Source organism: Harpia harpyja, chromosome 4, assembly GCF_026419915.1.
Source record: "Harpia harpyja isolate bHarHar1 chromosome 4, bHarHar1 primary haplotype, whole genome shotgun sequence".
Classification (NCBI taxonomy): Eukaryota; Metazoa; Chordata; class Aves; order Accipitriformes; family Accipitridae; genus Harpia; species Harpia harpyja.
Genome location: NC_068943.1, coordinates 72,374,778 through 72,397,652, shown reverse-complemented (window position 1 = coordinate 72,397,652; position 22,875 = coordinate 72,374,778). Strand labels below are relative to the sequence as shown.

The 22,875-nt window shown below is 43.9% G+C and overlaps 1 protein-coding gene across 2 annotated transcripts; it reads right to left on the bottom strand.

Annotated features, from left to right (window-relative positions):
• Positions 1-819: 819 nt before the first annotated feature.
• On the bottom strand, positions 820-21,792 carry LRP11 (LDL receptor related protein 11). Of its 2 annotated transcripts, none has more exons than XM_052784741.1 (7): positions 21,165-21,792; positions 15,820-15,986; positions 11,700-11,841; positions 9,481-9,606; positions 8,511-8,723; positions 2,485-2,586; positions 820-2,206 (listed from the first exon to the last, which is right to left on the bottom strand). In XM_052784741.1, exons 1-7 carry the CDS (start codon positions 21,709-21,711, stop codon positions 2,052-2,054), a joined length of 1,452 nt encoding a protein of 483 aa, XP_052640701.1. In that variant the 5' UTR covers positions 21,712-21,792; the 3' UTR covers positions 820-2,051. The 2 variants fall into 2 exon arrangements, with proteins under 2 accessions (XP_052640701.1, XP_052640703.1); XM_052784743.1 differs by having other exon boundaries at positions 15,820-15,983.
• Positions 21,793-22,875: the final 1,083 nt, after the last annotated feature.

The following is a 22,875-nucleotide window of genomic DNA, read 5'->3' as shown; positions in this document are numbered from 1 at the left end:
CACTTGCAGCAGCACTGCAACAAAGCCTGCTGTTTGGTAAAGCAACTGGAAAGCTGAGCAGCTTCTCGTACCACGGTGGTACTGGCTGGCTTGTGCTCCGTGTGGGATCTCACTGCCTGGAAGAACAAAACCAAACCTTTTGTTCTTCTGCTGACTGCATGCCAGAGTAACGGGTTTCAGTAACAGGAACACTATGGGCACAGTGAGAAAAGACTACTTTTCTTGCTGCTACGGTAAGATGGTAAAGGAGAATTAGATATTTAAAACCCCAAACAAAGCAAGGCCACAATTTTTCAATGATGGGAAATAATACCCCAACCAGATGAGCAGTGTGTCTTTCCTGGAAGGCTGTATTCAAAATGTGGTCTTCTGGGTCTTGCGCTACTTGCCGTGCCTGCTGTAGGCTGCGTTGGAAGAGAGGCTGTGCTCCCAAGTTAGAAATCAGCAGTGTCAGCAGGTCTCCTCGACCCGATGTAACGCTGAAGTACAAACCACCAGACTTTGCCTAGCGTGGCAGGAGGGCTCTGAGCAAGCAGCGCTGGCAACCGGACTCCCTGAGAGGTTGGTACAGCCAGCTCTGTGACTGCTGTCCTACTCCCCTCGAGTACTGCTCGAGAGACAGGTCATGGAGGTAGACACCCTGTTCTTCTCAGTCCTCCTACAACAAAATATCTCTACAACTCCCCCCACCATATACATTCCAGCTTCTTTTAAGGCTGTTTCACAGAAAGGAGAAAGGTACTTCTGTCTGCTCTCATGCTCTGGTCTTGTAGCACAAAATTTAGCTAGTAGCTGGAAATAAAGACAATGCAAGAAATGTAAGAATAAAATAGGTTTATTATAGCTATTTTACATAAAGTAATCAAGACCGAGCAAGTCGAAGAACTATTTGTATACCATGGCAATATTCTCGCTGACTCAAAGTTACTGAAATACAAAAGACGACATACAAAAAGATGCATGCCTCATTTGCCCCTGTTTTTATTGGGACCCGTGATGAATGCAACATCCTGGGACAGTCAAACAAGATAGACAGCATGGTGTGTATATATAACATGTACTGTACACATTTTACTGTTAACACATCTGAAGTTCACTCACACATATCCATTACTTGCTCTAATTCTATGAGAATTTTGCCAGGGTGAGGGCAGGTCGCCGAAGCTTTCAAGCTTTGCAGGGAGCTATGGGATAACCAGCAGGAATCCTGCGCTCCGGCGTCTCAGGTAAAAGCCGCTGCGTGCTGCTTTCTCACACCGTGGAGGGTGTCAAGCTAGGGGTGGAAAAGGCTGAATAAGCCCTGAGCTCCGGGGAGAGACAGCTCTGGGATCGCACGTGACTGCTGTTGAGCACTGGTAGGTCCAAACTCATCCGCTGAGGACTTGTGTTTTTTCATTTTAGCATTTAGTAAGCATGACTCTGTTAGCTGCACAGAGGTTTAAACTACGAATGGAAAAAAGACGCTTTGTTCCTTAAATCCCAAATCTTGTTACAAAAGCTGGTGCTTAGATAGTGATTGCTTTTAATTAACAAAGAAAGACCAATTCTTTAATGAAAATAGTCCCAGAACATCAGGTGGGAAGTCCACAAATCAGTCTCTGCTGGACAGTGAAGTAACACGTTGGTCTGGAGCGTACCAGTCCCCGGAGCGGAGCACAGCGGTGGCAGTGCTGGGAAGAGCAGGGTGGCACAGGCTCCCCTCTACGCCTCGGCCAGCGCAGCCGGAGCTGCTGGACCTCAGCTGCTCCGGCCCTGGGGCACGCTCTGCTGTGGCAAGGGCACCCTGCATCCAGTTTGGGCTGTCCCCACCTTGCGGTGTCTTCTGCACAAGAGCCAACTGGAGCTATGCCCTGGAGCCTAAGCACCTCTTATTTTCTGAGCACAGACATCTACCCACTTTTTTATTTTATCACCGAAGGGGAAGAACATGTTCCTCATCTTGTAGGCTTCTTCTACACTTCAAACTTAACTAAAGGTTTTGGTCTTTTATAGAGGCAGAGGTTCATGGATACAGGAGAAAGGGGAGAAAACAACTGACCAAAATCCAATTTTTAGAGATACATCCCATTGATGAGGTAATCGGACTCTTCAGATGTAATGGGTCGAGCTTTTTTAAGCTTCTGTCTCACTAAACGCAGTCTGCAAGCAACCATAAGCAGCAGTAAAGCAGTGATGGCCAAGCCTAAGGCTAAGGGTAACACAGCACCTATAACGAGGTTAAGAGAAATTACACTTTATTTAATACAGTGAGAAATTTGGTAGAGAAAACCTGAAATTTTTCTTTAAAAATACAGCTAGTCTGTCACTTACGTGCTAATATGTGGAACAACTCATGCTGCGAAACTAACTTGTATGATCATACATGTTAGGAACAGTTCAGAATATGGAAGTACATTATTCAATTCTTGACTACAGTATCTGGATCTATAGCACCTGACTGAAAAACTAATATAGTTCAAAATGAACTCATATGGTCAGTCTTACCTGTTTCTGGGACTGGACGACCACCTCCAAGCTCATCACTCTTTGGCACCATTATGCCATTCCCATTTTTATCATCTGTTCTTTTCCCTGAGGAACTGTTATCTGCACAAAGTCAGGTAAGATAAATAAATATTGCAGTTCAGTGACTCAGGAAGTCTTATCCACAGGACACTAGAATTAAATAACATCAGAGCGCTTAAATTTATGAAAAAAACAAGCCAGTTGAAGAACTTTTGACTCCAATTGTGTAACTTGAATTTTTTAAACAATGTGAAACTAGAGCTAAAATGTAAACTCAATTTTGCATCGCAAACCACAGTGCATCTCAACCAAACCCAAGTGGGATCATTTTCCACTGAAAAAAAGATGTATATAAATTCTCTTTTACAAACTTCCATAATGGGGTATAGACCAATCTGAGCTAAAACATCACTAAAGCAGTTATATATAGTTGAAAATGAGGCCATTTCAAGTTGTGTTATCTCCACCCTTGGAACTTGTAAAGCAGGAAACACACAGGTTGGCTGCACAAATCACCTTAATTGTGCCTATTACCTGACACATACAGATGCAGAACTTATGTACTTGGAAGACATAAAAATACATGGGGAAAACATTTCGAAGAGGATGACTTGGAGTCACTTCAGCTTTGTGTAGTATGGGAAGATATTACAGAGCATTGTAACTACACAAGAAGGGACAGTGCGTGCTTTGCTGCCAAGAAGCGTCCATCTTGGGAGTGCAGGTGGCTGCAGTTCTGCTTCATAAAAGCAAGGAGTAACTCAGCTGGGACTCCCTTCTCCTGTCCTCCCACTGAAGTCCTACACCAATAGCTATGGGGACACTTTGTGAGTGACATGCTTAATTCACCAACATCCTCACAAATATCAGAAATACGCCTATGTTTTTAAATGTAATGACTATATTTGGTTTTTACAGATAACATAAATATTGAAGGGCACTTTGCGCTGTGATGTATTTGCTGGCAGCCCTCAGAATGGTGACAATGCCAGTGGAAACCCACTATGCTACAAGATCTGTAAAACATGAATGCGAAACATTGTAATTGGAATTACATATAGTGGTGGGCATTATGGAAGTGTTTAAGTCAATCAGCTTGGAACATGCACTACGTGTAACTCCCACCCACCACCAGCAGCTCCGAAGAGCTGCAGAACGCATCCCTGTCAGTGGCAGCAGCAAATACACACGACCATTAATTAAACCTTAAATTGTTTCATCGATACCGGCATGAGGTTAATGCTAATGTCCCCCCTCTAAGGCACAACACAGCCTCCCAGGCTCTGGCTTTATTGCCCTGCCATTATGGCTATGGGTGCATAAACACTAACTTCACCTGCTAGGAAATACCTTGGAAACAAGCCACAGCCCTCCTTCTCATTTGGGCTCTTTAAGTTGTTCTGGCATGTAAAGGGGACTTAAGGAAATCCGAAGTGTAAACTGTACTGGCTTTAAGGTACCTCTGTGGTATCAGAGCTGTGCAAAATAACCTGAATGTAATTGAGACCAAAACCAGCAGCTGTTTTCTGCTTCTGTCTTCCCTAAATGAAATTACATGAATATTTCTCTATTTTGGAAATGCCCCAAAGGCATCAGCTCTTCTTAGAGCTGCTACAGCCTGTATGACAAGGCTAGATCTGAATGCCTGTTTTATAAATTTGTCTCCCTGCCATTTGAGTAAAGGGGATATTTAAGTCAACCACTTGTAGACATCTGGCAATTATATCTGAATATGGAAAGAAGCTTAGCGGGAAAATTTTGGAAGGGTAGAAGAATAACAGAAACCTTTCGATAAAGTTTGTAGGGCTTTGTTAAGACTTGTGGCTGTTCTTACAGGACTGGAGGGGCTGCTCAACACCTTATCTCTTATCAGCTAGAAAACAGGTTTCCCCAAACAGGTTTAGGAGCCTGACATGAAGCATATTATATGGGTTTCGTTTTGTTTTCACTTTCTCTTAATTTTCTAGTCCGTGCCTAGGAAATTGAAATTTATAGCCCTTTCCAGTTACCCTAAATTAGAGATCTAGGTTATGGCTCCTGCTGTCAATGCCTCTGCAGCAAAAACATGACTAAGTCTTGGGCACTCAGTCAAACGCTGTAATCCCAGCCCTGAACAGTACCGCACAACAGCTGGCGTGGGCAGCCTGGGGAGAGGCAGAGACCCCGTGCCAGGGGAATGCAAAGCTGTTATGGTGATTTATGCACTTGAGTTGGCTATGCTGGGGAGTGCAAATCCTCGGGCTGCTTGTGAATTCAACCTGTCTGTATGACCATGTTTGCTAGACTGGCTATTGCTGCTTAGAAACCAGCCCATTGCTCACTCCAGTGTGCTTTGCTGCGACTATATTTTTGCTATATTCACTTACAAATGCAGCAGTGCCAGAATATGCAGCTGGGCTTGAGAGCGTCCCTGGAAAAGGACACCAGGGCACTTCGGGGGCAGCCATGCAGAAATGCTGTGCTGGCCTTTTCAGGAGATGCAGTCAGGGTTACTTCACTATGGAGATACGTCTGCAAAGGAAAAGGACTCCTTTATTGACATCAAGTGCCTCTTCCTGCATCTGCTCCCACCTACGGAAGAAAATGTCTGGCCTTCCAGCTTGGGCAAAAGTAAACCATGAGTCTGCTGCAGAAGACTCCATGTCCTGAGTGCCTGAGGAGGTTCTCTCTAAGGTGGGCTTGGTGTTCCCCTGGAGTCACCTTGCTGAAGAAAAATCCCACTAGAAAAGCAGGAGTGCAGAACAAGATTCACCCATTGTCAACAATGAAGGATTTGGGGGGTTTGGGGTTTTCTTCCCCTCTTTACTGTGAATAGATCCCCTGGTAGGTGAGGTAGAAGTTTTAAACAGTCTTTACCTTGGACTTGCATATTTTCACATTTTCATACTTAAGCATAAATCCTTAAAAATCTTGTATCAAGTCAGAGCCAAACATGAGAGGCTACTCGAGTAAAGAAAGCAGGTTAAGGGAAATCAGGAACAGAGAAACTATTAGGAGAAAATGGATTCTGGGACAAATTTCCCCTACTATGACCCTCGTAGGCAGAAAGCTCATATTCCTGCTGTGATGAACTACTCCACAGCCCAAAACTGTACAGCTTAGCCCAGCTCCTTCTGAAGTGGAGAAAAGATAAATATGGTGGTCCTTGACAGGGAGGCCCCTCTACTGGACATCTTTATTGGATTCTCAGAGATGAAAGCTGCTTATGGGGAGGCAAGTAGCAGAAGGGACCTGTCTTTATTGGTACTGTAACCACCACTGTAATAAAAACAAATGTAAAAAAGAAAACAAAGCAACTCCCCAGTCCTGCAACTTCTCGGAAGAAACTTCTGTTCTTCAAAAGTCAGCTGAAAGTTCCTGTATCAAGCATCCTGTCTAGCAGCCACCTACAATGTGCCACATGCTGTCTCCGGTAGGTAAATTACCCTTAATACTAACACCGTCTCTTGCTTTCCCTTGCAGTCACTGGATCTAATAGTATCATGTTTTCCTTCCTGGCTTGTATTTCCGTGATGATCTGCAAATGCCAACTAAGAAATAAGACAAATGTTGCCCTGAATGGAGCATTCTCAAGTGAAAAGCTGGAATGTGTGCTGCCGCTGTAAAGCCATATCCCTTAATATGTATCTTAAGTAGACAGCTTTTCACCCTGTTGACATTAAAATCCTTAAAGCTTATTTTTGAAATTTATTTATATCAGAAGCCTGGATGCTTGCAAAGTCAACTCTAGGCCAACAAGCCACATTACTGTCTTGGTCCAACAAAGACCTTTACAGTGTGACTCGGAGGCACAGGTTCTGCCTTGGCACCAGCAGCGGGTGCGGCACTATCTCAGGAGACAGTCCACCCCAGGACAGGATTTCTGCCAGTGGAATTGCTGAACTTTTGAGAAGGTTGGTAGGATTTCTGTTCATTGCTGCTTACCTCACCTCAAAAATGTGTCTAGGAATTATTGCCCTCCTGAACGCTTTTCCAGATGAGCTTCATGGAGCTGCTCCAGTGTTTCTGTGTCTCTCATTTTTGTAGCACCTAATTATTAGATTTGGTCTGTAACCTCCTTGAGATGGCAGTGATGGAGAGAAATTTAATTAGTGGATCTGGGTGGATTTTTAGGAATAGGTTAGATGCCTGTCTCCTCAACTCCATAAAGACCGTGGTGCTTGCCAGCGGGGCAGGACTTGAACCTCTCTGGACCTCTGGGAACCATGAATGTACAGCATGTGAGTCCTATGGAGTTTAAGTGTCTGCATGAGGAGGGAGCAACTCAGAGCAGATTTTGGCAGTTGCCCTTTGGACCCAGGTACCTAGCCCCTCTTTATGTCCCACGACATGCACCCTCTTTGGAACTGATCCATAGGCGATTTAAAAACTCGCTGAGCTGTTTGCTGCTTTTTGGTTGGAAGTATTGGGCTCTTGGGTCCTTCTATTCTACAAGAAAAGCCTTAAGTATCATTTAACTGAAATTAAATTCTGACTGAGCCTTGTCAAAAGAGCAATATTAAAACCACAATAGTTAAAACCAGACACGGTCAGCTGGAAATCATGCCTGTTTAAAATCAAAAAGATTACAACAGCTTCTCGTAGTACACTAATGACTGAAGCCTCATCACATTTTTTTAGTTTTATAATAATATTTTTCTTTTATTGTCTACTGCTGTGCAAAAGGCTACCTTGAGAGCAAAACTGGTGCAAGTAAGTCACTATGCAACGGGTAAACACAGAAGATGACTATGCAAAAGTGCCATGCTTTTACATACACTTCCAATTATAACCTCCGATTATAGGTGGCCGAAGTTGGTGACCTCAATTCTGGTTTTACTTCTGGATTCACAAGCCCAATGGTTTTTGAGACCTACTTAGTAGCTGACCTTCCATTGGAGCCTGCAATGCCCTTTGGCAATTTGATGTTTAGTTTGGGTGGCCCCATATCAGGCGTCACTCAGGACTATGCGAGCAAGAAGGGTTTGGGGAAGACTTCAGAATCTTAAGTCATTCCAATAAGGAGCACTGAGGTCACCTACAGTGCCAGAAAAGAGGGAAACATTTGAGAGAGGATTTTGCTATCAGTTCCTAGACATTCACCGAGGCAGTCAAACTCCTGAAGAACATTGTTTTCACTCCCTTTGCAGTCTCCACAGATGAAATACAAGCATCTGAAGAAACATCAAAGTGCCAACCAGGGATGTGCTCTTTACAAGAGTCAGCAGCAGAGGGCACTGAGCACTGCTCTGCTGTAACAAGAAAATAAAGCTGTTTATAAATAGCTGTGTCTTGGGGTGCAAGAATCAGTCTAAACCATGACGAAGTAAAAGGGGGAGGTCTCGTACTCATTTTATGCCCTGTGCACACAGTTTTGCTTTCATTCAATTGCCATTTCAGATCATTTTAATTCACCAGCAGGAACCTTAAAAGACACGCCAATTTAATTGCAGCCACTACAGAGAATACTACTGGGGACCTGGGGTTGCTTGTTACCAAAGACTGAGCCTTCTCTATAGTGATGAAAGGCTTCTCCTGCCCTGGAGACACACTTCAGAAAAAAGTGCCCACCACAATCAAGGTGTTACTTCAGGAAAATAAAAAAGAAGTCATCAGCACCGGGAGAAAAGCAATTACTTTCACCCAAGTTGAACAGTACTTTGTTATCTTCTCTTGAAGGTACTCCCCTACAGATTTAAAGAGCCTCATACATCAGCTTACACAGCTGAACCTGTGGCAGAATTTGTATTTAGCTCACTGCATGTTCTCTTCCTTAGACTGTATTCTTTTCCTAGCATTCCTACATTTTAACTTTCTTTCTGCACCTAGTAAGAACCAGACTTGACAATTATAAAGCAATACCTACTCGTAACTTAATAATTACAAGCTTCTTTCATATTTTTTACATTTGCAAATTTTTACTCTTAGCCAGGCACCAAAAGACAAGTTAAATAAATTTAAGGTGCAAGACATTTTCTTTCTTTAAAGAGAATGATTTATTGAAATGGATTCATTTCAATTCTTACCTGGCACAAATCCACTGATTTGTTTCTTTGGTCCCTGAGAAAGCGATTGGTTAGACATGTCTGCATCCGCTGAAAGAAGCGGTTGACTTCTGGCAGTGGCTTTCAGGGTGTTTTCTGCAGAGAAGCTTTCATCTCTGTTTTTGGTCAGTCCTACAGTCCTTTCCTGGGTAGTGCCAAGAGCTGTATGGGTCACTGCCTTCCGACCTGGGCTGACTGTGTTAACAGAAACAAAAATCATAATTTTTCTACAGAATTAAAGGGAATGGGAGTGTTCTGATGGAAGACCCTACGATATGGGCCTTGAGGCAGGCTAAACAACTTCCTCAGGTTCAGACATTTGATGAAATGTGAGTTCCAGATACAGAGCAAGTTACCATTTGCCCACTGTCAGCTGTTAAGCAAGAGTACACTCATGAACACTACAGTGAAATCCAGCAACTGAAATATCAATTAAAAGAGTGGTCAGCCATCATGCCAATTCACCCTTTGATGATTTTTGTTCACTTAACGTATTGAGGATGACTAACGCAAGCAAACAGAGCGATGGTGAATCAACTGGTTCCCCTATGTGCTCACATTTCCAGTGTTTCAGATTCTTGCAAGGTGTGTAACTGCACTTTGAAGCATACCTCTGAGACAGCCTTTCTGATCAAGAGCAGGGTCCTTCTTTCCAGAATCATCATGCAAGTAAAGAACTGGTCTTTTAAATGTTCAGAACTCTTAACACAAAACCTGTCATTTGGGGACCTTTGACAGTTTTGATACGCTTTGAAGAAAAAGGATTTAATTTCTGAGCATCTGCTATAAGTGGACATTAAACCTTCCCATGTGCTATTTCCAATGAAAGGCTCTATGGTGGGAGCAAGCTGCTTGCTCACAGGAAGAGAGGCCACAGAAGGGCCATCATTCCCCTTTGGTCATTCAGGCTGCGGTTACTTTCACAATCTACACTGTGGCCTGGCACACTTACAGTTCTGGCAGAAAGTTTCATCCGATCCATCAGGGCACTGTCTCACGCCATCGCAAGCGAACGTGATGTCAATGCAGCAGCCATCATCGCAGATAAACTGGTAGCGAGAGCAAACCCCGACACAGGCTGTTGAGAAACAATTCCCAAATTACCAAAAGAGAAATCCAAGCAGTAAATACTGAGTCAATGACTAAAATCTGCAGCACCAAGGAAAAAGCAAAACCATGCTACATCAAGAAGGACCACGAACAAGTCAGAAAGTTGAAGAAAGGCCTGGCTCAGCTATATGATGCTATATTGACACAGAAACTAATGTAGCTAATAGCTGTTCCTGGCACCGTCATCACTATTTTGGCAATCTCTTTACTACAGGAATTATCAGCCTGGGGGCTGTTGCACCTTACACCTTGTGCAGCACCCCTACAGTGCTTTAAACTCTGCTGGCCTAAGCTGAAAGGAGATCTTCCCAGGCTTAAAAGACCCAGGACAGTCCTGAAAATAAATAAATGAAATCTCTATGGCTGTAACTGCATCTCTCCGACACATAATTCCTACTACACACCCATTCTGTATTTCTGACAATATGTTATTTTACATGCACACATATGGACTATATGCAATCTTCTATGGCATGTTTTCTGCAACCCAATTAAAATACTAAAAGAATGCTCGCCATTTATTTACGTCAGCAATCCATTGATGCCAACATAGCACATGCCAGAACAGGACTAAGCACAAGGTCTCACAAGAGACCTTCACCAAAAAGAACTGATTGCTGCCTGCTTTAATATTTAGATTCCCCTGGAAATGGGGAGTGTCCCTGGATATTTCATTTTGCATACTCAAAGCTCTCCTGAAACCAATTCTGACCTTGTAATTATCAAGTGTTTACATCTGTGCTTTTGTCTTTCCAACAGTGGTGTAGTTCATTGCTTTGTAAAGCAGTATCAAATTCAGTGTTTGGTTAATGTTTTAACAGCAAATCGATTTGCATAAGGAAATCACAGCCTTTGGCTGTTACCCTGCTATGTACCAAAAAGCTGCGCAATGCTAAGGAAAGTATGGCAGAAACACAGACGCCTGTTTAAAACCCCTAAAACCATACTTAGAAAATGCATCTCCTAAACTTCAGCACTAATAATAGCACAGGTCTTGCATGCATTAAGGCACTAGGCGCTGGTTTAACTACAGTACTTGAATTGCAAATGTCCTTGGGGAATTAGAAAAAGAAAAAAGGCAGCAAATCCTCTACGTGCTCCATCCAAAAGATACCGCAGATACCCACAGCAGCAAATAAATAAACAAACCGGCAAACCTCTCTGGCTGCTTTAGCTGAATTAAACATTAATGAATACAACTCTATCATCCATTACAGGCATTATTAAGCGGACTCATAACTGGGTTTTTTGTAATACCAATTTATTGCCACAGGGACTACCCTCTCAGGTAGAGATATTGCACTGGTGCAGACCAAAGTTTTCACTGGTTCAGTTGAACATAGTGACGATGCTATTTAACTTTTACTTTGTGTCCGAGCAGCAGGTCTGTATTAGGAACGTGGTAATTACAACATAATTAGAAGTTATTAAGATTAAAGAGTGCAGAATTGACAGCCACTGAAATATAACTTACTTTCTACCTTTTATGCTTTTTACATGTTTCTTGAGCTCAGAGTTTGAAAATGATGGGTCAGTTCCAGTTTTAGTTTCCCCAGCAACATAAGGCTTCGATAACAACCATTACACAGAAAACCTTAAATGCATGAAAACAAGAAACCATCCCATCTTTTAGACTATAGATGCCAGTCAGTATTATTAGTCTGCGCCTCACGCATACATTAACTGATTTTAACTGGGTCTTCCCTGTAGCACAAGCCCTGTCATGTTGCACACACCATCTGACTATACAATGAACTGTTAACAGTGTGCCTGCTACATAAGTCAGTATTTCATTTTTTCCAACCCTGCATGCTTATTAGCAATACAAAGATGAACACTTAAATGCTTGAAAGCATTATTACTCTAACAAACAAGTGATGCTTGCTTGCTTCCTCACTTTGAAACAGCAATTCAAAGCTGAAAGAGATGTCATTATGTAATGAATAAGGGCAAAATAAAACACTGGAAATGGAGAGTAAGATTTCTGCCTACATTCAGACTCTTGCTCTGAATACCATACCCTGGATGTCACACAGGCAACGGCTCCAGGCATTTTCTCACCTACTGCAGAATGAACCATGGGCAGAACAGTCACAGAGACGTTGTCAGAGCTCCGCTGACCTGCAGTGTCTGTCACAGTTAGCTGGAAAATATACTCGCCTTCCTGAATGTGAGACAGTTTCAGTGTTCCTGGTTGTGGTACCTGATTAAAGAAACACAGCGAAAAAACCCATATTGGTATAAAGGATCCGTCCATAAACTTCTGGGAATAGGGAGCTCATTTCTGTACAATGTTTCATATAGATTAAATACTTCTCTTAAGCCTAGCCAGCCCACTCAAGCACGTGTACCAACATGTAACGTTTTGATCTCTTTTTTGCATCCATTTGTAAAAATAAACACACAACATTTATGTATTGTTTTTCATGGTACACTCAGTTACCTGGAGCTGTGGATCTTAGCACTGGAGAATAAATGGAAATATACATTTAACTCATTTTTTCAGGAATTAGAAATGTCATTTTAGAGGGTAGGCAGTAAAATATTATGAGTATTTTGCTCTCTATCGAGCTAGTCTGTAGACAGCATACATGTATCCACAGAAGTTACTTTTGCTATATATTGATTTATGATAAGGTGACTGATAGCACTGCTTTATTAATAAGACTGCCCACCTCTGTCCAGTATGACATTTGATGTAGTCACAACTTTTACAAATTGCTGGACTGAATTTTTCCATGCCCCACACTGAATTTCCATGCCTTGCTCTGAACCAGAAATAAGTTGATCTATAGTGAGTGACCTAAACATTAGGTTTCAGAAAGTCATGTGACACAAATACAGAAACAGCTTAAATTGGATTAGATCATTAAGAAATTAATAAAATAACTTATTTTATGATAATTTAAAACAGGTACCAAATTGGCATTACTAGTACAATAGTCATTTAGGAGTAAGTTGGTATAAAATGAGTGTGATATTTGTAAATGTTGAACTTTTTTTAACCTTGTGACAATCACCAGTCATAAATAACTCCAGCTGTCTGAGAATCCAGTAACACATACTTCAGTAACACATACTTCAGTAACTACAAAAAAGTGCTGCAGGTTTATTTGACATGTAGTGCATTTTTACAAACAAAGCACACAGGGCTATTTTTATAAGTAATTGAAAGGTACATTAAAATCCTCTGTGATTATCTTTAATATTAAAACCAAAATTCAATAAAGATCTTTGGTTTGCTTATTTAAAGTTGCTTTTCATGCCTAAAAGAGAACAGGAATTTTCGATAAATATGATAATAGAGTCCTAGACCTAGCTTTATAGCAGGGTGTGTTGATAAATGCATTTTTCTCTCCTGCTAAGTGAATTTCCTAACTGAAATTTCTTTCCTTTTCTATTTATGCAAATGCACTCAGTTATCTGATCTTGCTGTTGATTACCTCCTGATGGAGTATATGACCCCTTAGAATTTTATTCTTTAGTGTATTACAGAAATGAATATCCTCTAAAAACCACCTGCTGCCATTCACCACGACGTCTGGGAGAGCAAATACAGTATTTAAAACTCATGAGCCGTGGAGTCCAACTCTCTTCTCAGTGCAGAGCCAGAGAAACGCTACTGACTTCCGAATATGCTGCCGCTCCTCTTGGCAACCTCTGTGCTTTCCTTTTTATCTCCGTCCTGCCCTGAAGAATGCCCGACTGTATCTGCTTTCTTAGAAACTTTGGCTCAAACTAGACAGTAAGTTTCCAGATAATCAGCATTTTAAAAAAAAACAAGCCATAATTGCCCCCAAGTGTCAGGGAACTGTGCAGCTACAGCACGTGGGCAGCAATCTGCGAAGTACATTATCTAAGAAGTAATAATCAGTCACAACAGAAAAAAAAATTTTCCACTGGCTTCCTTCTACAATATGATAGCATTATAGCAGTCCTTCCCCCTCCTCTGCCCTCTATTTATTCTTTGGTACGTAAGTGCAATGCAACAGCTGCCTTTTATCTTATTTAAACACAACCTCATTCTCCCTTGTAGCTATGGACTCATATATTGTTTTCTAAGAATAAATGACATGAAATCCAGTAACTTCAGGACAGCAACTAAAGCACTAACGATAGCAACTGAAGATTGTATGAAAAAAAATCATCATTATTAATTCAACTCTAAAAATTAAATTATCATGGTTAATCATCAGGGTATGTATCTGTAGGAGAAATCCCTGCTCATTTGAACACAATGAAAAAGTACTTATGTAAGCATGAACATCAAATATGTTTTCCATTATCAAATATAAAGAAGTCACCAAGATTAACGTGAATTTTGCAAGTTTAAATGGATATAAGACTTGTCGCTATTTTGTGGAGTGATTTTGAGTAAAAGTAAAAACGTGAACTTTAAATTTTTTAATTAACTTCTAATTTTTGTCTTACTCTAGATATATTACTACATCACAGATTAATTTAAAGAGTATTTAATTGCTATTTAAAGAAAATAATGCTGCAAAGGGTCAGATTAAAAACTCCTGATAATAAAATGTTCATTTTATCCAGATGATATCTAGCAACTATTCTTAAAGCTTTGTTCAAGTCTGTTCTATGTATTATGCTGTTCGCACTCCTTATCAAAGCCTTTTGACCTTTTAATTTTCAAGCCAATAAAATAATACATGAAGATAAGCAAACTCACGGTGGTCTTTGACATGACAGTTTCAAACTGCAATACAGCCTCAAGTCATTGAGGACTGGCTCAGCGTAGTCATCCTTCCAAAGACGTGGATCTTGCAGTAGAAGATAGAACTTTCAAAAGCACGCAGCACTGGCTTAACTAACAGTTTTGCACAGCCCTGATGCATTTTCTGTGAGGAGTATGTTTATAGAAAGTTACTTGTGTATAACTTTCAGTAAATATTCACCAGAGAAACCCAATTGTCTTCTTTGGGTTCATCCAGTAGCATGTTTCCTAACTGTGACATGGTGAACTTCAATTACCTACACATAACGTACACTGCCTTCCAGGAGACTAAGGAATAACCAATTGCTCTGTTGGGTTTTTCCATGGATGACAATTTTAGGTTTCAATGCATTTAGCTAGCTCTTTGTGTTAGGCGAAACTCTGGTTTGTTCCATCATTACACATCTTGAGTAACTTTGCTGATATTGGTATTTTGTCTTCGATATTACTGAGCTGAACAGACATAAGCAGAGACTGCCAGGTACTGCTCGTGGTGGCACTGGCACGCATGGCCTCTCGGGTTTTGGACTGTTCCTGTTGCTGATCCTGTCCTGTTTAAATTCTTCCTATGCATTGGCAGCATCTCAGCAACAGTAGGGTCTATGGTCCACACCTTCTCCCCTTTATATGTCCCTCCTGCTCTGGGTGGAGTTCCTAGTGTGCCCCGAATATTGTGGGCTGTGAACAGACTGTGAGTAGACTCTGGGTTTGAGACATTTTTCCTTTCCTTTTCTCCTGCTCCTAGAGCATTCACAAGAAAGGGTGGGATGGAGAATCCCTCTCTTGATAGTTAATTTTAAGTTGAAACCCAATTGCAGCAGAAATTGTACGGATGTAATAAAATAGTATCCCAAGATATCTCATAAGGTCTGCATCACACATGTCTTTGCAGTTTCTCCATAAGCACTGACAGAAGACTGTTGGTGAAAATATCTTATTATTTTTAGTAACTGAATTACTGAGGTGTCTCTAACCTGGACCACAGCAGCTGAAAACCAAGCGCAGTTGAGCACAAACAACGGCGAGAGAGAGCAGAGCTGAAATACAGTAATTAGCATCTACTAGTTTGCTGCTGGCTGTCTGATGCCATCCTGGATAGAGATGAACTGTATAAACTGCTAGAAATAATCACTGAAACAAAAACTCCCCAGGGACACGGTATAGTCCCCATCATTGGAGGTTTTCAAGATGTGATTGGACAGATAAGATAATCTCATCCAGGCTCCTTGTCCCACGAAAGGTTAGACCAGATGATCTTTTGAGGTCCCTTCCAACCTGGGCTGCTCTATATTCCTATGAAATAAATGCTCAAGTTGTACAGTCATCCTACTTTTGGTGCCTGGTAGCCATAACCATTTGAATACATTTAATATTTTTAGCTCTACATTTAAAACTGTATGAACACAACAATCTGCAAGTAACTGGCCATGTGCAAGATTGCACGTGTACCTTCATTTCAACCGATGAGTCACCTTGCAGCAGTGTCCACTCGTACTGCACAATTCCACGGTCATCTGAACTTTCTCGGCCATCCAAAAGCACCCAGTCGACAGGTGACTGCAGCACAACATCTTGTCCCGCCTTGCACCGTGGAGGCTCGTCGTATTCTTCTTCTTCTTCAATAAAAAAAGAGAAGCTCCATTATTTATCAGGGGATGCTGAGTGATTATTTATATAAAACATATTTTTTCTTGGCTAAGGTATCAATTCACCACTGTGCAACTTCCTGGAAGACAGGACTTGTTCATTAGCGCACATTTTGTTAAGCGAAGTATTATCTACCTAAATTTTAGTTAACTGTTCCATATGCAGTGATGCCTTCAGGAAATAACTGCTACATGAGAAACACATGGCATAGAAAACTTCTCTGTACATGGATGTTTCACTAATACAAGAAACAGGATTGTTAGCATCAGTGTAGTTTTTTAATCTGAACTAAGGAAAATGGATTTAAATATGAATTACATACATATTCAGATGGCAGTTACTGCACACCTCTTACAGCACTCTGCATAACTTAACAGGCTTTTAGTCTCTTTTTATAATACATCATTACAGGAGTGAAAGACTTATCTAACATAAGATGGCATCCTGGTGAAGCAGTGCACATAATGATTAAAAATCATCAGAAATGACACCAGTTTTAAATGCCTAATTTAAGACATTCAGAGCTTGATTTTCAGGCTGTTTAGGATTTGCAACATTTTGCTATATTCAAAGTACAATTCCTATTGATTAAAATTGTGAGTACTAAGTACTTTTGCCAATCAGACCACAGGTTTTTCAGGTTAGACTAACAAAACCCATGATAAGTTAAGTGACATGGCCTGTGAGAAGTGGTTTAAGTCATTTGCTCTGCAACCTTCAGGCAGTGCAGGGAAGAGAGAGGGATAAAACCTAGTTCTACAAGTCAGCGTTTGACAGCTTCAGCCACAAGATTGTATCTTTGTGCAGGTCCCCGCTCAAGTTTCATTCCTTCTCTGGGCATGGGATGTTCCTGGCACCCTGAAGGGCCAGGGTGCTTTCTGCTCGTCAACCTCTGCACAGGATATCCTGTAAAGGATATCGATGTTAAGCTCAGAGAAGCATCTACTGAACACAAGGCTGTAACTTAGAGCTGCACAAGGAAAGAAAGGGCACTCCCACAGCAGCGTAGGGATTCTCCCTTGCACATGCTCCTCTCCAGTTTCAAGAACTTGCTTGAAGGCATGGAGCTCATCGGAGCAGTGGGACAATTTCTTATCACTGGCTGAACAGCAAACTTTTTATTTCTTGTTTTTCTCAGTAGTAGGTAAGGCATAGAAAATTTCAAGGCAAATGCCTTAAGTTAGGAAAACCTACAAATAACTGAAAACAGGGTCTAGTAATAGAAAGCATGAAACAGTTCTTGCTCATCCAGCTGGCACAGGAAGCTTTGCCTAATTTATATACGCTCAGTTCTCAAAACCAAGTTTGTTTAAAAAGCAACATCTAGGTGCAAAAAAAAAAATATTCATTGTTAATAAACACCATCATTATGGTGCCAAGGCAACTTTTATTTGGTATATATGAGTTACATACAGTCTTCACACGATTATTTACTTTACTAATCACTGTCAAAGAGACCAACTTGGGTCTGAAACAGCACAGCGCATTCTTCCACTTCTACCTTGGAAAGTAGTTTCATGTCACCTGTCTAGTTTAAATGACTCGATCAATGCCCTGCAGGGGCAGAGACAAGCCCCACTCCCCGTGGGCCCTAAGCAATAAGGATATTCTCTTCCCGGACTAACTTTATACTCCAGCAGCCTGAGTTGCAATGGCAGGACCACTTCACGCCGGGGCAGGTCACAGAAATTCATGCCAGCTCTTTGCTAAAGATGAGTGAGGGACCACACTCAGGCCTCGAGTCCCAAAGGATGGAGGCACCATGCCCTTGCTTGTAACCCACCAGAACATCTTCAGAACGGTAAATCAGTGGCAAATCAGCTCATCTTTTGCTCTAGTAAAGAAAAAATTGGCCTGAGAGAGACAGCTGGCATGGGAAGAGACAGCCTATTGAGCTAAAGACTCTTTTTCCACAGCAAAGTTTTAAGCAATGGAATACATTATCCTTAGCGAGAGAAACACCTCCAAATCTGGGGAATATGTGCTTCTAAGAAGTCAGCATAAAAAAGCAAGGAGGCATACTCAGGAGCCACTTACAACCACCGCTCATGGGAGTAACGGACTATCAGTCATAGGTTAGCAGAAAAATCAAGCTCAGAAAGCATCTTTTAACTTCCGTTTCTAACTTTTATTTCGGTTGAACGTAACCAAGCAATATGAAACTGATACACCAGATCAACACTCTGAGATGGTGGAGCTGGCTGCTTTCTAGAAAAGGGGCTGCAACTTTATGGGCAACACTTTTTTCTTTGGGGGGGAACATGACAGGCTTAATTTATTCTGCTTCCTCCATCCTTTACACAGACTTGGTCTGCCAATAATGAAACTGCCAGCTAGTTGTCTGAATGAAGGCTTTGTTATAAAAGGTTATTTCACTGCCAGTCCGGAGTGTCTTTGATATTAGTTTACGTTAATATTGAATCCTCCCTTTGCTCACCACTAGTGAGTAGCACAGAAGGGAAGTCAGACATTTCTGGTAAGGCACTCAAGTCCTCTTTCTACGTCAAAAATTTAAAAATTTGCCTAACTAAGGCAAAACCAGTTACCTCTTCTGTCAGTATAGGCACATGGGGTTTCATTGTTAACAGAGCACAAACCTCCTGGAAGTGCAAAGTAAATGCACAGCCAAACCAGCACAAAGTGGGTGTAAAGTGAAGGACTTGGATTTACACTGAAATGTTCAGTCTCAAAAATTCATCCCACCGCTGACTGTTCTGGAAGCATACAGAGATACACTTGATCTGAGAAATATGTATCTGTTATTAATTGGTCCCAGAATTAAACAAGCAATTGGTTCTATTTTATTGAAGATCTTTAACACAAATGAAACCACGACACCCTAGAGATCACTGTCTACTAATGCTCAGAAATATTTTGGAATTATGAGGACACCACGTTTATGGATACATGTTGGTTTGGGATTATCAAAAAGAACACAGCAGAAAACTCAACATCACAGTACTCTGAAAAAAAAACCAAACAACAGGTCAAATGCGATCCCTTTGTGAAAGAAAATCTTGAAATGAAAAGCTTGTTCCTAAATTTCCTAAATACAGTCATGGGGGGTGACATAAGGGAAAAGAGATGTGCCTTCATCGTCCTGTGACTATGTACTGTTGTCCAGATTAGTTTTTCAATGTAATTCAAGAATGCAGTGGTAACATAACATCAGACAGCAAAATAATTCAATCTCAGTTTTATCTCTCCTGGTCTATGTCATGGCTGACAGATGTTTGAATAAAAGTTCATTCTCCTTCGTGGCTCTGCTTTAGCTCCAGTGTAATTGCATTAAGAAGTCATAATCCCGTTTCCGATACCACCATCGCACACAGGGCAGACTTCTAAATAAACCCAACAGAACACAGAGCAATTTGCAGATTAGGAATTGAAATTGCCTTGCAAGCCCAGCGCTGATAGACATGAATGCTGCCAAAAAGGCAAGGTGTTCAAGAACTCCAGAATTCAAGAACTCAAGGAATTAGAGAAATCCAAGATTTCGAATAGGTAGAGTATCGTTTGAACAACAGTATTATTTATATTGTGCCGTAACTGCACTCTACATTAGGGCCAGTTTTAATGGAATTAAGGCAGTTCAAAGTGATGAAGGACATTTGAAGATGTTTTCAAAGGTTTTCAAAGAAGCCTTATTCTCTGTGACTTTGATGTAAAATCTAGTCTTAAGCCTTCCATCTCGCAAATGCATACAGGGTTATAAAACACAATTACCCCCAAGCTGCTACATAAATAATACTGTGGAACTAATACTTTCCCTGTTGAAAATGTCAAAATCATACCTTGGGTTTTTCTGGTATCTCATCTTTACTGCCATAAGTTCCTCCCTATAGCTCTCTAGTCTACCTGCCCATGTACTTTGCAAAAAATACTTCAGCATTGTAACTCCTCTAAAAATTGAGCCCCGGCTCTCTCTTATTTCCAGGAGATTCCCGTTGACATTCTCGTAACGGGCAAGACTGGACGGACCTCAAGCCCGAGGTCTTCCCTGCCAAGGGAGCAGTAATAGCTGGTGCCATCTGGACACACAGTTTTCACTCACACCACTGCTAGGCTTTCTTCGTGTTGCACGCCATGACTAATTTACTTCAGTGGAGATGTATCGCTGAAGAAGATGAAGAAGAGGACATTTAGGAAAGTATTGTCAACAGAAGGTAATGAAATTACAACAACAAGAATTAAGACGTGACTGTTTTAACAAGAGGAGGTGGGGGAGTGCGACTAAGTTCTTTGGATCAGATTCTAGGAAACAGGCTCCAAATTTAGAAATACAGACTTGTTTTCCTCTACAGCTGCTTGCTCTGGATTATGTTGTTCTTAAATACGCTTCAGGGTCGAACAAACGGCTGCTTTTGACGTGGCCTGGACTCCGGAGGCGGTCATACAGAGTCTCCACGCTGCCTCTGGACTACTGGTGAGGTATCCTTGTCTCCCTCGCTCTAGCTCTCAAGCTTGTAAGCGGGATAAATTCTTCATTAAGTGAACGAGAAACCCACTTGGGTGGTAACACTGGGACAGCACCCCCACGAAGACGGGTATGTGCTTGCTCTCAAGCTCCGGCACCAGGTTCCGGCGTAGCCGGCACCAGCGGTTCACACCTTCCCGGGCGCCCAGCACCCCCAGCGCCCCCGGGGAACCCCACCCGTGCAGCCGGGGCCTCTCTGGTCCCCCCGGGGGTGCGGTGCCCGTGAGCCCGCCCACCCCGCCGGTGGCTGCCAGCCGCAGGCCCGCCGGCAGGGTCACTCCCAAGGGTTTTTCCACGCCCGCACGCCCCGCCGAGCCCTCGGGCTTCTCCCGGCTGAGGGGGGGCCCCGCCGAAAGGCAGGGCGCCGCCCGGCGCTCCTCGTCCCCCCCTCCCGCCGGCGATGCCTCGCCACCCCCGCCGCCCGCTCCCGGCACCGCGGAAACCGCACGGACGGCTCCCCCTCCTTGCCGGCGGAACCCCAGGGCAGGGCGCGGGGCGGCAAATGGCGGCGGCGCCGCCGCCGCGGCGAGCGGACCCGGCCGCCGGCCCTGCCGGCCTCCGCGCCCAGCGCCGGCTGCCGCCATTTCCCTCCCGCCGCGGGGCCGCCGCTCCCCGCGCGAAGCCATCTTGGGCCGGGCCCCGCGCCCCGCCGCCCGCGGCGGTCCCTTACCCGGCGGCCCGGCGGGCGGCGGAGGCGGCGGCGGCGGCGGGGCGAGGCCGGCGGGCCGGCGGCTGTAGGTGCTGTAGCCGCGGTGCGGGGCGAAGCGGCAGACGGGGCGGCCGCGGTGCGTGCAGTTGAAGAGGTAGCAGCCCAGCTCCGCCGCCGCCGCCGCCGATCCCCGCGGCCGGCCGGGCCCCTGCACCACCGCCAGCGTGCAGCGCGGCTCGGCGCAGCAGGCGTCCAGGCACTGCCGCCAGCCCGCCACGGCGGCGGGCGCCCGCAGGAAGGTGGCGCCGGCCGCGATGGAGTCCTTGGTGCGGATGATGGAGTCGGGCCTGGCGGAGAAGCTGCTGCTGCCGCCGCACCGCTCCTCGCCGCCGCCCGCCGCCGGCGGTCCCGGCTCCTCCTGCTGCAGCTGCCGGCGGAACTCCTCCAGCAGCGACTCCACGCCCGAGATCTGCGAGCGCAGGTCGGCCAGCGGCGCCGCGCACCGCCCGCCCGGCAGCACGGTCCGCCCGCCCAGCGCCGCCAGCAGCACCAGCACCAGCGCCGCCATGGCCCCAGGCGGCGGCGGCGGCGGCGGCGGCGCGCAGGCGGGAGCGGCGGGACCGGCTCCCCCCGCCGGCACCCGCGAGCGCGGTGCGGGGAGGCGCCGGCCCCGCCCGGCTGCACGGGGCGGCGCGGCGCGGCGGCGCTCAGCACCCGCCGCCCTGAACAGCTCCGCCGGGCGGGGCCGCGCCCGGACCCGCCCCGCCCCGCCCCTTGCCCCCCCCCCGGCGGGCCGCATCGCCCGGCGCCGCCCCGGCTCTGCCCGGCGCCTTAAATTAAGCGGGTTTCTCTAACCACGCGCCTTAAAACGGGTTCTCTCGGTAAAGGCGTCAGGGAAACTTCTGCGGACATCGTTTGCGGAAACTTCCGGGCCTAAGTACTTGGAAAGGGCTCTGTGCGGTGAGGTCACACCTACGAATAATTGGGGTGGGTGGTCACTGAAATTGGTGGTGGGTGTGGGAATATGAGGAAACAAAACAAACAAAAAAAGAGATTGTGGAGGGCTCCATCCCAGCTGTAGCGTTTCTGCTCAGAAATGAAGAAAAAAAGCGCAGTCGTCAAAAATGTAATGAGCAAAGTTGCGACTTCTTCAGTTTTAGCAAAAAATCCCAGGTGGGCTCCTGACCACCTGAGATGGTGGGAAAGAGCTGCTCATGCAAATTTTTGAAGTAAAGGCTCAGTGAGTTTTGGAGAAATGCTTCAAATTAAAAATCATCAGGTTTATGTCTGTCATAACTTTTGTTTTAATTTTGTCCTGAAATTAAGGCCTTGCTCGTTCTGTGATATAAATTATTAACAGTAAGACCTCCCTGAAAATCAGCAACCCTCAAAATAGCTGCCTTACTCTTTTTTTTGTTGGGTGAATGGTGCCTCAGAGCACTCGAATGGCACGTTGAGAACTATCTACTAGCCTAAGAAACATAAACATGCTAGTAAATATGTAGAGATGGTGATGGGCTTTGTGCTGCATACAAAGGGGTGGTGTTTGTATTTTTTCTTAGTAATGAGAGGTCAAGGGGTAACTCTGTTTCCATGTTGGTTTGTTTTGTTCTTGAAAGCATTTTTAAGCATGGACTCATCTATTTCTTGAGTTACTGGACAAGTCTTAATAGCTCCATTAAAAAAAATGATCGTTATGGCAGGGTATTTGGAATATCCTTAATACTTTTGG

Excerpts from the sequence above, each read along its gene's own strand:
- LRP11 (XM_052784741.1), bottom strand. The coding sequence starts at position 21,711 with ATGGCGGCGCTGGTGCTGGTGCTGCTGGCGGCGCTGGGCGGGCGGACC. Across the intron at positions 2,587-8,510 it reads AATCAGTGGATTTGTGCCAG|ATAACAGTTCCTCAGGGAAA; the intron begins GTAAGAATTGAA and ends GACTTTGTGCAG. Across the intron at positions 2,207-2,484 it reads TCGTCCAGTCCCAGAAACAG|GTGCTGTGTTACCCTTAGCC; the intron begins GTAAGACTGACC and ends ACCTCGTTATAG.